The sequence below is a fragment of the Andrographis paniculata genome, unplaced genomic scaffold (assembly GCF_009805555.1).
Source record: "Andrographis paniculata isolate CXL003 unplaced genomic scaffold, ASM980555v1 Contig60END, whole genome shotgun sequence".
Classification (NCBI taxonomy): domain Eukaryota; kingdom Viridiplantae; phylum Streptophyta; class Magnoliopsida; order Lamiales; family Acanthaceae; genus Andrographis; species Andrographis paniculata.
In genome coordinates, this window is record NW_026137596.1 from 2,172,610 (window position 1) to 2,186,078 (window position 13,469).

General features: G+C 36.4%; 3 protein-coding genes across 7 annotated transcripts; 1 reads left to right on the plus strand and 2 right to left on the minus strand.

Annotated features, from left to right (window-relative positions):
* Positions 1 to 254: 254 nt before the first annotated feature.
* Positions 255 to 6,872, plus strand: LOC127260192 (neutral ceramidase 1-like). Of its 4 annotated transcripts, none has more exons than XM_051287900.1 (10): positions 255 to 436; positions 1,188 to 1,546; positions 1,908 to 2,116; positions 2,967 to 3,311; positions 4,074 to 4,338; positions 4,446 to 4,716; positions 4,784 to 4,909; positions 5,830 to 5,893; positions 5,994 to 6,163; positions 6,248 to 6,872. In XM_051287900.1, exons 2-10 carry the CDS (start codon positions 1,230 to 1,232, stop codon positions 6,791 to 6,793), a joined length of 2,313 nt encoding a protein of 770 aa, XP_051143857.1. In that variant the 5' UTR covers positions 255 to 436; positions 1,188 to 1,229; the 3' UTR covers positions 6,794 to 6,872. The 4 variants fall into 4 exon arrangements, with proteins under 4 accessions (XP_051143857.1, XP_051143856.1, XP_051143858.1 ...); XM_051287899.1 differs by having other exon boundaries at positions 1,197 to 1,546; XM_051287901.1 differs by lacking the exon at positions 255 to 436 and adding an exon at positions 539 to 557 and having other exon boundaries at positions 1,197 to 1,546.
* A 753-nt stretch (positions 6,873 to 7,625) lies between these two features.
* LOC127260194 (uncharacterized) lies at positions 7,626 to 9,359 on the minus strand. Its single transcript, XM_051287903.1, has 2 exons — positions 8,242 to 9,359; positions 7,626 to 8,133 (listed from the first exon to the last, which is right to left on the minus strand). The coding sequence occupies exons 1-2, from the start codon at positions 9,240 to 9,242 to the stop codon at positions 7,695 to 7,697; spliced, it is 1,440 nt and encodes a 479-aa protein (XP_051143860.1). The 5' UTR covers positions 9,243 to 9,359; the 3' UTR covers positions 7,626 to 7,694.
* A 282-nt stretch (positions 9,360 to 9,641) lies between these two features.
* LOC127260195 (protein TIC 20-II, chloroplastic) lies at positions 9,642 to 11,066 on the minus strand. 2 transcript variants are annotated; one of them, XM_051287906.1, is made up of 2 exons: positions 10,922 to 11,066; positions 9,642 to 10,449 (listed from the first exon to the last, which is right to left on the minus strand). In XM_051287906.1, the coding sequence occupies exon 2, from the start codon at positions 10,418 to 10,420 to the stop codon at positions 9,827 to 9,829; it is 594 nt and encodes a 197-aa protein (XP_051143863.1). In that variant the 5' UTR covers positions 10,421 to 10,449; positions 10,922 to 11,066; the 3' UTR covers positions 9,642 to 9,826. The 2 variants fall into 2 exon arrangements, with proteins under 2 accessions (XP_051143863.1, XP_051143861.1); XM_051287904.1 differs by having other exon boundaries at positions 10,910 to 11,066.
* Between the last annotated feature and the right edge of the window lie 2,403 nt (positions 11,067 to 13,469).

A 13,469-nucleotide genomic window follows, 5' to 3' on the forward strand; every position in this document is an offset into this window, starting at 1 on the left:
ATATATAATATAACACATTGCTTAAAAATTTTATAAATAAATACTTTTATAATTATTATATAATAAAAATAATTAAGAATTTCAAAATAAATTAAAATTTAAATAATTTTTTAGAAAAAATGACGAAATAAAAAACAAAAATTGGAAAATGAAACATAGCAACAAAAATTTGTGAATTTCAAGAGAATCAACCGTAATTATGTCGATTAATAAAATAACTAACAAAACATTAAACCCGATAACACTGCACGTGGAGAACATTGAATGGTGTGAGAATGGACAACGGCAACGCTCGCAGCTAACCCCGTCTCTCCCTTTCTTCTCACTTCACCTGCTTCGCCTTCAAGTCTCAGCCACGCTACCAACACTCAGTCAGACAGTCAATACCGCGCAAAAATCTCGAGCAGAATCTATAGCAACTGTAGTTTTTCTTGTGGTAATTCTTTCAATTAATCTCTATTTTCTTCACTATATTTCATGGTGGTGGTCCTTTTTTAAGCTTTCGGTTACTTACTGAGGTGCTCAGGTGTAACTTTGTCGCGAGTTCGCCGTTTTAGGTTTTGCTGGCCTCTAATTTTGCCGTTTGTTTATAAAACTAAGTACACGGAGGTTTTTGGGTGATTCGTGTCCCTCTTTTCACCGCGTTATCTCTATTTTCATGTTAATTGTATCGACTTGCTTCCTCTGTTTTCTTAATATATATATATATATCTATATATATTTTTCGTGTCTGATGTTAACTCACTCAATTTGTGGCTTTATTTTCCGTGTACTTAACTAATTTTGTTGGTAATATTCTGTGACTTTTGATGTTTTGATTTTGATTGTTTATTTATTTTTTCCCTAATAAATATTACACTATGCTATTCGTTTGTGTAGACTAACTCTGGACTTCGGTTCATGGATTCTATAGAAGAAGATACCATAAGAAGAAAAGAAATTAAACTCAAATATTGGAAAAGTGGTACAGAAACTGGATTTTGGGCGTGTTTAGCGTAGATGGTTCAATGTGATTGTTACATCGTATGGAATTATAAAATTCAAAGTTATGCTTATTTCTTGCTAAGTTATATTTTTGTCATTATAATATTGAAGCCATGAATTAAAACATACTTTTTGTTATTTTATTTTTCTTCTGTTCTTGTTTGTTGTGTATAGTTTATCACTTTTCGTGTCTTTGCTGAAAGGAAATGCAGAGACTGGATCACAGGGGAATGTGAGATAGAAAAATGACAAAAAGATTGGTTGAAGTGATCTGGTTACCAGTTCTCTTACTCTTGTTGGTAGAGTATGGTAGAGGTGTAAAATCAACTTCCAACTACTTAATTGGACTTGGAAGCTATGATATCACTGGGCCAGCAGCAGATGTCAACATGATGGGATATGCTAACATGGAACAGACAGCATCTGGCATTCACTTTAGGTTACGAGCACGGACCTTCATTGTTGCAGAACCAGAGGGAAACCGAGTCGTGTTTGTCAATCTTGATGCTTGTATGGCATCCCAACTGGTGACAATGAAAGTCCTTGAGAGATTAAAGGCAAGGTAGAGTGATTGCTGACACTGTAATGTTTGTGGAAGTTAATTTCTATGCATAGAGTACTTTTTTGCAGATTTGAAATTGAACAGTGTGCATAGTGTTTGATATTAATAGACATGTTAAATCATTACTCCTAAAAGTTTGAACTAATAAGGAGATGTACGTGAAAGAATATAATCAATAGGTTACAGTGGAGAATGGGGATTGCTACAATGTATGAGTATCTCATCTAAAGCTTATCATGTTAAATTTCTATTAAATTTAAAGCCTCCAACAAGAAGAAACTTTAAAGTCTTGTTAAATTTTGTTTTAACCCTAAATTTGAAGTTAGGTTGACGTTTTGTACCATGATTTTTTGCATTGCAGATATGGGGATCTGTATACAGAGAGTAATGTAGCCATTAGTGGCATTCATACCCATGCTGGCCCCGGTGGTTATCTTCAATATGTTGTGTACATTGTCACATCCCTTGGTTTTGTGCGACAATCATTTGATGCCCTTGTTAATGGCATTGAACAGAGCATCATACAAGCTCATGATAATCTTCGACCTGGATCTATATACGTGAGTAAAGGTAAAATTATATCTAGCATTGGAATTCATTAATGTTTAAACATCATTATTGCTGAATGGAGAACTTGTTCTATGTCAATAAGCAATAATGCTGAAACAGTACCCTGTTTTTTAAATGACAAGAAGTACATTTCCTTGTTATGTATCCAAATTATGTTCTAATGCTTGCTCCTTCTCTTAATGATTTTAGGATTGTCTTTTGGTTGCCGGTGTGGAGAATGACTGCTCACATTTAGATGAATAGAAATTTCTTTTTGTTTAGAGAATATGCCTCGAGGATTGGATTTTGTTAGCTCTCTGGAAGTGGTTGAATGGCTCACATGTATCATATTTTGGGCAATGGTTTTCTTGAGTGGTAAAGTCCACCTTTGGTGCTTAATTGTGAAACACCAGAACACACCCAATCTAAATATTTACAGTTAAGCATATTTGCCTCCTATAATTATGAACTAAGGTAACGAAGCATTACTCGGCATATTTTTAACTATTCTTTGACTTGAAGGACTTGTCTAACTTTTCTCCTAATCAATTGTTGTTTCCTTTTCCACTTGCTTTTTCTTCATTTTTTGTTTGCTGGTGGTTTTATAAGTGAAGCTGATTCAATTGAACATGGTTGGCAAGTAGTTACCACCAGTTACTCATGATTAGCATTTTATTGAATGACTATTTTAAATTTCCATGATTTTCTTATTGTTATCAGTTTGTTGAGTGGCCAGTAAATTTATTCTCTGCCCTTATTGAATAAAAAGTTGTTTTTGTTGCTTATTTGAGAATCTATGGTCAACAATTGATGCATTAAGTATTGTTCTAAAGTTTTACATTGTTTTCACCAATGTTGGCTGTAAAAACAGGGGAGCTTTTGGATGCGGGTGTGAATCGTAGTCCAAGTGCTTACCTCAACAACCCTGCCTCAGAGCGCAGGAAATATAAATATAATGTTGATAAAGATATGAACCTGCTGAAGTTTGTCGATGATGAATGGGGCCCCATAGGAAGCTTCAATTGGTTTGCAACTCATGGAACTTCCATGAGCCGTACAAATTCATTGATAAGTGGAGACAATAAAGGAGCTGCAGCACGCTTTATGGAGGACTGGTTTGATCAGAGTGGTGGTGGAAACAAATCATCTGAAGCAAACGATAGCATTGAAATACCCAGAAGGATCTCTAGCATTATTCCTCTTGTTAATCACAATCGTAAGTATTTTACAAATGAGGTTGCTATTGGTTGGAATGTGGAACACTTTAGAATCATATGTATCATTTTCTCCAGTTGTAGTGTGCAACTGGGATCTTGATCACTCTTTGGGCTATACACAACTACTTGGCTACAAAGCATTTATATTGATTAATTTATTTAAGCTAGTTCCTGTATTTGCTGCAAAGGAAGTTTTTCCTTTGTTTTATGTGATATTCAAATTAGTTTTGTTTCATGTCAGTATCAGCTCCGTAGGTTTGTTTGTTAAGATTGCATTTTTGAGGAGTGTATATGAGCACTTTTTGTTGTAAATGTGGTCAAATATCTTGATTACATCTACTTAAACCTATACTAGGTCTGACTAGTCTGATATTTTTTTAACATGTATATATACATGTGTGTTTGCATAGCATTTTGTATTTAGGGTCAATGGTTGGGCTTTATATAGGATAATTATTAGATTTTATATATCAATCCTTATGTATGTATATGAATTTGTGTTGGTGATTGAGTTTTTAATAATTGTGTGCGTGTGTGTGTCAATGTTTATCTGTGAACTACATTAAAAAAAAAGTGTTGGAGTGCTTTTAATTGTTTTATTTCTGATAAGTCTGTTGGTTACAGATGCTAACCAGACAAATTGACATTTTAGCTGTTTTCTTGAATTGCATGTCCGGCCAACATTACCAAGAAAGTGTTATTTCTCATTGTAAGTGCTTATAAAACTTAATGCATTGAGTTTCTTCTTTTGGGCTATGCAGATCATGAGTTACTGGAAGTTGCTGCATCTTTTGAATCTCCAGTGGGCAGATCAACCACCAGGTTTTCAAGCCCTGCAAGACGCGTGAGAAGTGCCTTCAGGCAGGCTGATAGACCTAGATTTGTGTCTGCATTTTGTCAATCCAATTGCGGCGATGTTAGTCCAAACGTGCTTGGTGCCTTCTGTTTGGATACAGATACACCTTGTGATTTTAACCACAGTACCTGTGATGGACAGAATGAGTTATGCTATAGCCGGGGACCAGGGTATGAATGCTTATCCAATAATTAATAGAAGCTGACATAATAGAGCTTAATGCAAACTTGTTACTTCTGGAAAGTGTAGGCTTATCACACTCCCAATTTCATGGCAGATATCCTGATGAGTTCGAAAGCACTCGTATTATTGGGGAGAGACAATTCAAGAAGGCGGTGAAACTTTTTAATGAAGCATCGGAGCAATTGGTTGGGAAGATTGACTATCGCCACACGTTTATTGATTTTTCCAAACTTAGTGTGAGGATTCCAAAAGAAAACGGGGGCTTTGATGTTGTGAAAACATGTCCTGCTGCTATGGGGTTTGCATTTGCTGCTGGTACTACTGATGGACCCGGGGCTTTCGATTTTCAGCAGGGGGATACAGAAGTATGTATGTCCTATTAGTCAGGTAGTCTGCTCATCTGTTCTGCAAATTAATGGCCTTTCCCTGCAGGGTAACGCATTTTGGAGACTCATCCGCAACTTACTGAAAACTCCTGGTCAGGAACAAGTCGACTGTCAACGTCCAAAGCCAATTCTACTTGATACTGGTGAAATGGACAAACCTTATGATTGGGCGGTTAGTTTCTACATTACATTTTGTCATCAAGGACTTCATATATTTCCAGCAATGCTTTTTAAGCAGTCCATGATGTCCATTTATACAATAATTTGTTAGTTTTCATATACAGCCCTCGAATTTATTCATTATCACTGAAGTTTGGTTCTGCATTTTACATAATCATGGCCATGGTTCTTGAATCAGTGATTCCAGTTCTAGAGTGGCAGGTTCTAGTCCATCAAAAAACACGGAATTGGATTCAAATCTTATATAGACATTTCCAGTTCGATACATTTCTTTCACATTTATATTTTTATTCAATCCGTACTTTTGAAATTAGAAAGCAGATTCTTAATGGAACCTTGGTGTTGTCTAGGATTACTTTAATCTCTTGTGAATCTTGAAATTTGTTTCTAAGCTTGTTGAGTTCATTTCTGAAATTACTATCCTCTTTACATTAAATTCGCCATCGTTTTAACTTTTCAACATGGCAACGAACTAGGACTTTTGTAGTTTAATGAATACATAATACTTATGGATAATAGTTGCTTCTTCAAAACAAAACTACACATCATCAGCTACTTCCTATTTTAACTCCGATATATTGTCAAACATCAACACTTGTGATTAACAGCCTTAAAGATAGATAATTTGCAGCATCCGTTCTATCAATCTTATTACTGGTAATGCAATATTTAATTTTTGCTGCTCAAACTGCTCCCATAAGCTCCGAGTTCCTGTTGCCCATTTTTGTTACAGTATCCAGACAATATTTGCTAGAGATTTTCTTTCTTCTGTTACTATAAAACTAATAGGTATTTCAAATCTTCTTAAGTTTTGGCTCAATCCTAAATAATTGTTACATTTCCGTACGCGCATATCTTGGCTCCTATTCCGACTTTCCCTTATATGTAGAATGTTTTATCTGAAATTTACAGCCGGCAATACTTCCTCTTCAAATTCTGAGAATTGGGCAGTTTGTCATTCTCAGTGTGCCCGGAGGTACTCTTATCTCTCTAACCATCGACGACAACACCTTTTTAGGCACTGGTTTTCAATCTCTTAAAAAAGCACTCTTATGTTTCTGCTAAAACATTTGTAGAGTTCAGCACAATGGCTGGAAGGCGCCTTCGGGATGCAGTTAAGAGTGTTCTCACAAGTGGAGACGATAATACCTTCGGTGAGAATATCCATGTAGTGATAGCTGGCTTGACAAATACATACTCACAATATGTGACAACAATCGAGGAGTACGAAATACAACGATATGAGGTTAGTCTAATTACCAAGAGATTATATAACTTGCCATTTTTTTGTCTTATCGCATGTTGAATATATTCTTGTTATCCATTTCAGGGTGCCTCGACTCTATACGGTCCACACACGCTCAGCGCCTACATTCAGGAATTCAAGAAACTTGCTGCAAATCTCATGACTGGACACCCAGTCGAACGGGGGCCACAGCCCCCAGACCTCCTAGACAAACAGATAAGCTTTCTTACACCCGTCGTCATGGATGGAACACCACTCGGTGTCCAATTCGGGGATGTCTTGACCGATGTCCCCAAGAACTGCACCTTTAAGCGAGGTGATGAGGTGACAGTAGTTTTCTGGTCGGCATGCCCGAGAAATGACCTAATGACTGAGGGCACATTTGCACTGGTGGAAATCCTCCGAGGCGACCTCTGGGTGCCTGCTTACGACGATGATGATTTCTGCCTCCGGTTCATATGGTCCCGACCGGCTAGACTCAGCCCACAGAGCCATGCAACGATCGAGTGGAGGATACCGGACACGGCCAGTCGTGGCGTGTACCGGATAAGGCATTTTGGTGCAGCAAAGCACTTGCTGGGATCGGTGAAGCATTTTACAGGTACTTCTAGTGCTTTTGTGGTGGCTTAAGTGCTCTAAGTGACTTTCTAGCTTTATGTATTTGAATTAGAGAGATATGATGAATAAGGTATGCATGGGATTTGGGATTTGTTGTTTTGTGTCTTCCTTTTCATTTTCCTTACGCTTTGTTCTCTCTCATAAAAGACGGTATCAAATCACTGTTTACGGAAGATAATAACAAAATACTACAAATGAGCACACTTTCTTGATAGGCATGTATTAGTTTAGGCTGCTCTGCATATAGGTTTATGCATTTTTATTTTTTTTACTTAATTCTTTTTTACACACGCATCCAACCTAACCCTAAGTATATGATTATTTTGAAATTAGTTTGAAACCAATTCATAGTAAGTGGGCTAAAAAAATGTACGTGTCTTATGTCATTAGGGAAAGTTATCTAAAGCTTTTTGATCAACTGATGCCTTTTTTCTACACAATCAAATTAGTAAATCTATAGCATAATGTGCAAAAGACCGTAGGGTGTCTGTGTTATAAAGTATTCAAGATGTGTAAATGTATTTTAGATTTAGAACGTGATGTTTTAAAAATAAATTGAACTTATATACAGCTAAAATAAAATATTGCATGTAAATTTTACTGTACATTCTTTGGTGCTTAAACAAAATCAAAACATTATCTACGGGTACGTTTGTTTATAAAAAAATAATATACTATTTTTATCACAAGATATCGTATTAAAATATTATTTAAACAAATTTTCAAATTAAAATCAAAGGATCTCTTAACCATTGCAACATCCTACCTCATGGAAGTCGGCATGTCGAGGCTCCCAACATTGGGTTGCCGAATCTTTGAAGGGCTTTCCCCGGCTCACCGTGGCGTCAGTTTTTACGACCAATAAGTGACCAGTAAGGACATAGGGCAGCAACAAAGTTGCCGGAATTCCTCGTTAATCGCATTTGTAGGTGCAATAATCTGTCGCAGCAGCGCCTTGATGTTGCTCGTCTATACACAGAAACAGCCGTTCGTAAGCTGCAGCCATTTTGGTGGCGGTAAATAGTCGCAGAGCCCGTCTCCGGGCAAGCTGACCCTTCAGCTTAAGGGAAGCTCTTCCATCTTGCCACACTCTGTACAGAGCTTTCTTCAATGCCTCGACCGATGGAGAGAACATGTACCCAACTTCACCAACAATAACAGAGCCAGCAATGCTGGCAAGCCTCGTGGCCATCACCGGCTTCCCGACAAGCATGGCTTCCAACAATGTGTGATCCAAACCTTGAGCGCGGAGAGTTGGATTCACAAAGATGTCGATGGTATTGTAGAATCTCGCGAGTTCGGCTTGATCTAATGGCCCTAGAACACGTACGCAATCTCCGAAACTTCTGTACCTGTGTCGAAGGAATTTAAATATAAAACAACATATCTTTTCTTTAATTTCAACTTTTAGGTGAAACAATCGTAAAAGAAGTGACTTTTGAAGAGATTAAATATGAAACCTGTCTCCCCAGGGACCATCGCCGGCGACAAGGACAACAACGCCCTCGCGGAACGATGAATCCTCTTCGAAGATTTGCCTAAGTGCTTTGAAGATCAATGGATGTCCCTTGTCCTTTACGAGCCTCCCGGCCAATCCAAGAATCAACGAGCTGTTCTTCAATCCACAAACGGCGTATTTCGATTTAAACCTTTCAACATCACTCGCCATCGGCTTGAAAACATCCTCGTCGACGCCATTGAGGATAACATGGACGCGTTCCTCAGGCAGCATGTAGACCCTACGGAGAATGTCCCCGGCATGATCGCTAGTAGCAACATGGTGCGCGTATCGCGGAAAGAATTTCACTTCCTCGACAACTTTAGCAACTCTCTGCGTCAAAATCAGCGACTGCGACTCATTAGGGGAACGTAAGTTCTCCTGGATGATATCTGAGTGGATCGACTCGTAAGCAATCCCGTGCCAGCTAACGACTAAGTTGCTCACATCTCTCGACCGGGTGTGCATAAGCGCAACACTCTCAGTATGCACAACATCGAAGTGTCTAGACAAGTTTATGGCTCGAAACTGGCTCCAAACCATTGCTTGATCTAAGTACCCAGCGCTTGTCGGTTTTGATAGGTGGAAATACAAATTCCTCACCTTCAAGGTTGAGTTACCTGAGCCCGGAGAAGATGTGAAGACGTGGACTTCATGACCACGCCGGGCAAGACGAAGATGCAGTGTGGAGGCATGGCGCTCGAGGCCTCCGGCTTGATGTTCCTCAGGCCACTTCTTGACGAAGAGCGCGATTCTGAGGAAACGGGCGGGAGGCTGTAGAGACGGAAAGTCAAGGTTATTCCAAGCAGACGGAAATGCAAGAAGGGATATGCTGTCCTGGCTGTTTTCCTGTACCGAAACATCGGAAAAGTAGGACCAATGGAGGAAGAGGGAGGAAGAAGACAGAGAAACTAAGGCAAGGATGCAGCAGATGCACCGTAAGCGGGTGATTTCATATGCCATTTCCCAAATTTACCAGCTCTGGAATCTTGATTGAGATGAAGACCTGCACCAGCAGCACATGGAAAACAGCTGGTGTTAGTATATTGTATGATCAGTAAGAGTGAAGGAAACCCTTTTGTCTCCTGCTCGGATATCAAACTCTTTTTGTTAATTCGCCGGATTTACCTACACGAGAGTAGTTACCATGATGAATTTTATAATTCAGCATAGCTGACAGCACAAGACAATATACAACGACATATAATTCATATTAACATAATATAAATTCAGTATGAACTATTGGGTAGAGTCAAATGTATCATTATTGTATGGATCATAGAGCGTAATAAAATAACAGAGATTGCAACAACTTTCAATATATTTTGCATAAAGAAAGTAAGTGTAGTTAACTAACCTTCATCACCTGGGAGATGATGATGTAAACGATTTATATATATATATATATATAATAACGTATTAGGTGTCGAAAACACAAACAAGAATGCAATTAGTTGGCTACCATTTTCCTCACAACATTCTAGGTCAAAACTAATAACAACATGGTATGGTTATAAAGTACGCAAAGTGCAAACTCAGATACAAACTCAGTCAAACTGGCGGCCGGCGGCATCAGCCACCAGCGGCAAATATGGCGTCTTGCCAAGAACACTCGATACAAGACCATAAATAAAGCAGGCTGTCACGAACATAAAAAGACCAGAATGAGCCCATGCAGTTAGCATGAGCCCAATACCTGACCGGCCGGGGGTGATGATCCGCTGTAGCAGCACCGGGACAACCAGGAGAACGTCCAAGACCAGCGCCTGCAGGGCGTTGAATCGAGCGTACCGGCTCAGGTTGGGGTTGCGGACGACGCCGAGGTAGAGGCCAAAGAAGGTCACAAAGCTGGCGTAGGGGACGGAGTGGTAGAGAGAGAGGAGAGGGAGTAGGGGCTCCAATGGCGCCGCCAGGGCGGGGTACTTGGTGAAGAGGAAGCGGCCGTACTGCAGGCCATTGAAGAAGGGGAGGAAGTACGACGCAGCGGAGATCAGGCGGTCGACGGCCGGGGTGGGAGAGTAGGAGCACCTGGTTGTGAAGCGGAGGTTTGGTCGGAGTGGGAGAGGTCGGAGTGGGCGGCGGAGGTGGAGGAGCTGCGGTTGCAGCGGCGGGGAGAGGCGGAGGAGCGGAACTGAGGCCATTGGTTAGCGTTAGGGTTTTGTAGTTTCACCTGATTCAATACAAATTCAATATTAATTGCGGTAATCCAAAAACTGAAAATCAAAGTTCAGAACAACCACAACAACACACGATAAAGAACTTTTTGCGAATCATTAAGGAAATCAAAATCAATTACAACAAACAGATAAACCCTAATCCGTAGGTAACAAAACAACTGTAAAATTCTATCATCGCAAAATTGGATTCAACCAGAATATGAACAGATAAACATCTAATTAATCACAATCCTACAATCGGAGACACGAATCCAGCGCCTACAGTCAAATGACAGCTATCACCACACTATCCTAACATTACAGACACTAATCAACCAACGCCTACAGTTCAACTATCGCTGCACGAACAGAAGCATTAACAAGCATCAAACCAAGACTGGAAGCTCGTCTATCCTCATGCTAAATTCATTTCATTCATAGAAAGAACAAAAAGGAGAGTAAACATGCAATTACCTCAAAAGCTACCTCAAATAAAGTATCAACAGCAGAAGCGTTCGATTTGCGCACAAATTTCCACTTCGGTCCGACGAATTCGCCAAATGGAGACGGCGACGACGCAGAGCGCTCAAGCAGACAGTGAAGGAGAGGGCAATGGTTATCGGTAAGAATACTGGGCCTACGAAAGTATCTTTACTTTTTTAACCCTTCTAGGCCTTTATAACATATTTGGGCCCAAGTGTGAAAATGGCCTGCAAGTTTAGGACCAAGACTATTGGACCTTTATTATATTATTCTTTCTATTCATAAAATATATTTTTATAATATTATATTAATTAATAAAATAAGAATATTCTTAACATATAAATAAATTAATAAGGTAAAAAACAAATGATAATTTGAATTTATAAATTATTATGGTATATTTATAAATATGTTTACTATTAAAATATATCAATTAAATGGTGTGTTATAAAGTATTTTCTACTATAAATAATAACAAAAAAATTAAATCAATTAGGTTCGACTATGAATGTATCCAGCGCATCCTAAAAATAACTATTAGAAATTTTGGGAAAAAATAATGAGATTATTTTATGGATCATGTCTGGGCAATACAAAACAGAATTGATATATTCAAATTTAAGTAATCTAATTTATGAATATAATCAAATCTATGTATAAATCTACTAAATTTAAAACTGAATATCTAAAATATTTCAACAATAGCAAATATGAATTTTCACGTCATATAAATAATAATAATAATAATAATAATAATAATAATAATAATAAATCAAATATATATTTGGTAGATGAAGGTATTATTTTCATACTTTATATAGGCTGAGATTTTTCAATAAAATAAAAATATATTTTATCAAATATAAAAAATAGCCCGACTACTTTTTATGGTACGTAAAATTATATTGATTTTAGACATTTATTAGTAGACTTATTTTATGTAAAGGCGTGTCCAAAATTGGATGGATAATTCAAAGTTAGTTGAAATCCTTCATTAATATTATTATTTAGAAATACTTTGTCGTGTGAAATATGGCATTATGAGTTTTTAGATTAGCCTTTTGTTTTGTTTGAAGGAAAAAAATAATAATAAAAATAAATATGTGAAAATTTATACAAATAAAAAATGCATGCCATAATTCTGACATTGAAGGTATGTTTATTAATAATGATTCCGTCATTAGCTAACGGTGACTGTAAAATACATGCTACAACTGCGAAGGCTAATGAAAAATTATACAAATAAATAAGTAAAATTACAAATATTCATTAATAGAATAAGATTTAAGGAAAAAAAAAAAATCAATTTTGGTTACAATATAAAAAAACTTATTAATTTTAGTCCTAATATACTAAAAATTTATCAATTTTTGTCTCAATATAAAAAACTCTATCAATTTTAGTTATAATATAAACAATTTCAATCAATTTTGGTCTCGTTATAAACAATTTTAATCAATTTTGATCCCACCGTTAAAAAACTAACGGAAATTGTTGACATGGACACGACGGATGTGACGTAGCAGTTGACCTGGAACGTACACAGCAGCCGTGTATAAACAATTATATATGACCATGTTGTTACACTGCCGTGTACTTTCCAGGTCAACTGCCACGTCAGCAATTTCCGTTAGTTTTTTAACGGTATGACCAAAATTGATTAAAATTGTTTACAACGAGACCAAAATTGATTGAAATTGTTTATATTGGAACTAAAATTGATGAGTTTTTTATATTGAGACCAAAATTGATAAATTTTAATTATATTGGAACCAAAATTGATGTGTTTTTTATATTTGAACCAAAATTAATAAATTTTAGTTATACTGGGATCAAAATTGATTTTTTCTCTAAATTTAATAACACTTGTCACATTTCACACCCTACACAGAATAAACCATTGGGCATTTTATAGAAGAGGAACTACTCATTTGACAAATACAATTATTCGTATCGTATTTAATACTCCCTTCGTCCCAGATACCGTGTCTGAACTGTAGACACGTATTTTAGGAAGGGTGTAATTAGTACATAATTAAGAATGTATTAGTGAAATAATTATCATATAATATAAAAAATTATAAATTAAGATTAAAATAACTAATTAGTTTAATTAAAATAAAAATTAAATTAAATTAAAAAATTTTAAATGAGATTAAAATGTATAATCATAATTATTTAAATATGAATATAATTTGAATTTTGATATTTTATATGTGAAAGATATAATGCTTTATCCTTCTCCTAAAAAAAAAAGGTTAAACTATACATAAATGAAAATAAAAATTAAGAAATTACTCATTATATTTATCTTCTTTTTTTTAATAATTTTTTTTAAATTAAATTAGTTAATTTATTATTTATTTGTACTACAATATAATTATTTTTACTAATAAATTTTTAATTATTTACTAATTATATTTTTATTTAGATTCTCATTTCTATAGAAAATCAAACAACTACAGTCAAACGGAAAGAATACATTGTCATAAAAACATAAAATCACAAAAATAAATTATCCCTCTCCTCGTATAAATTTTTTTTTATATAT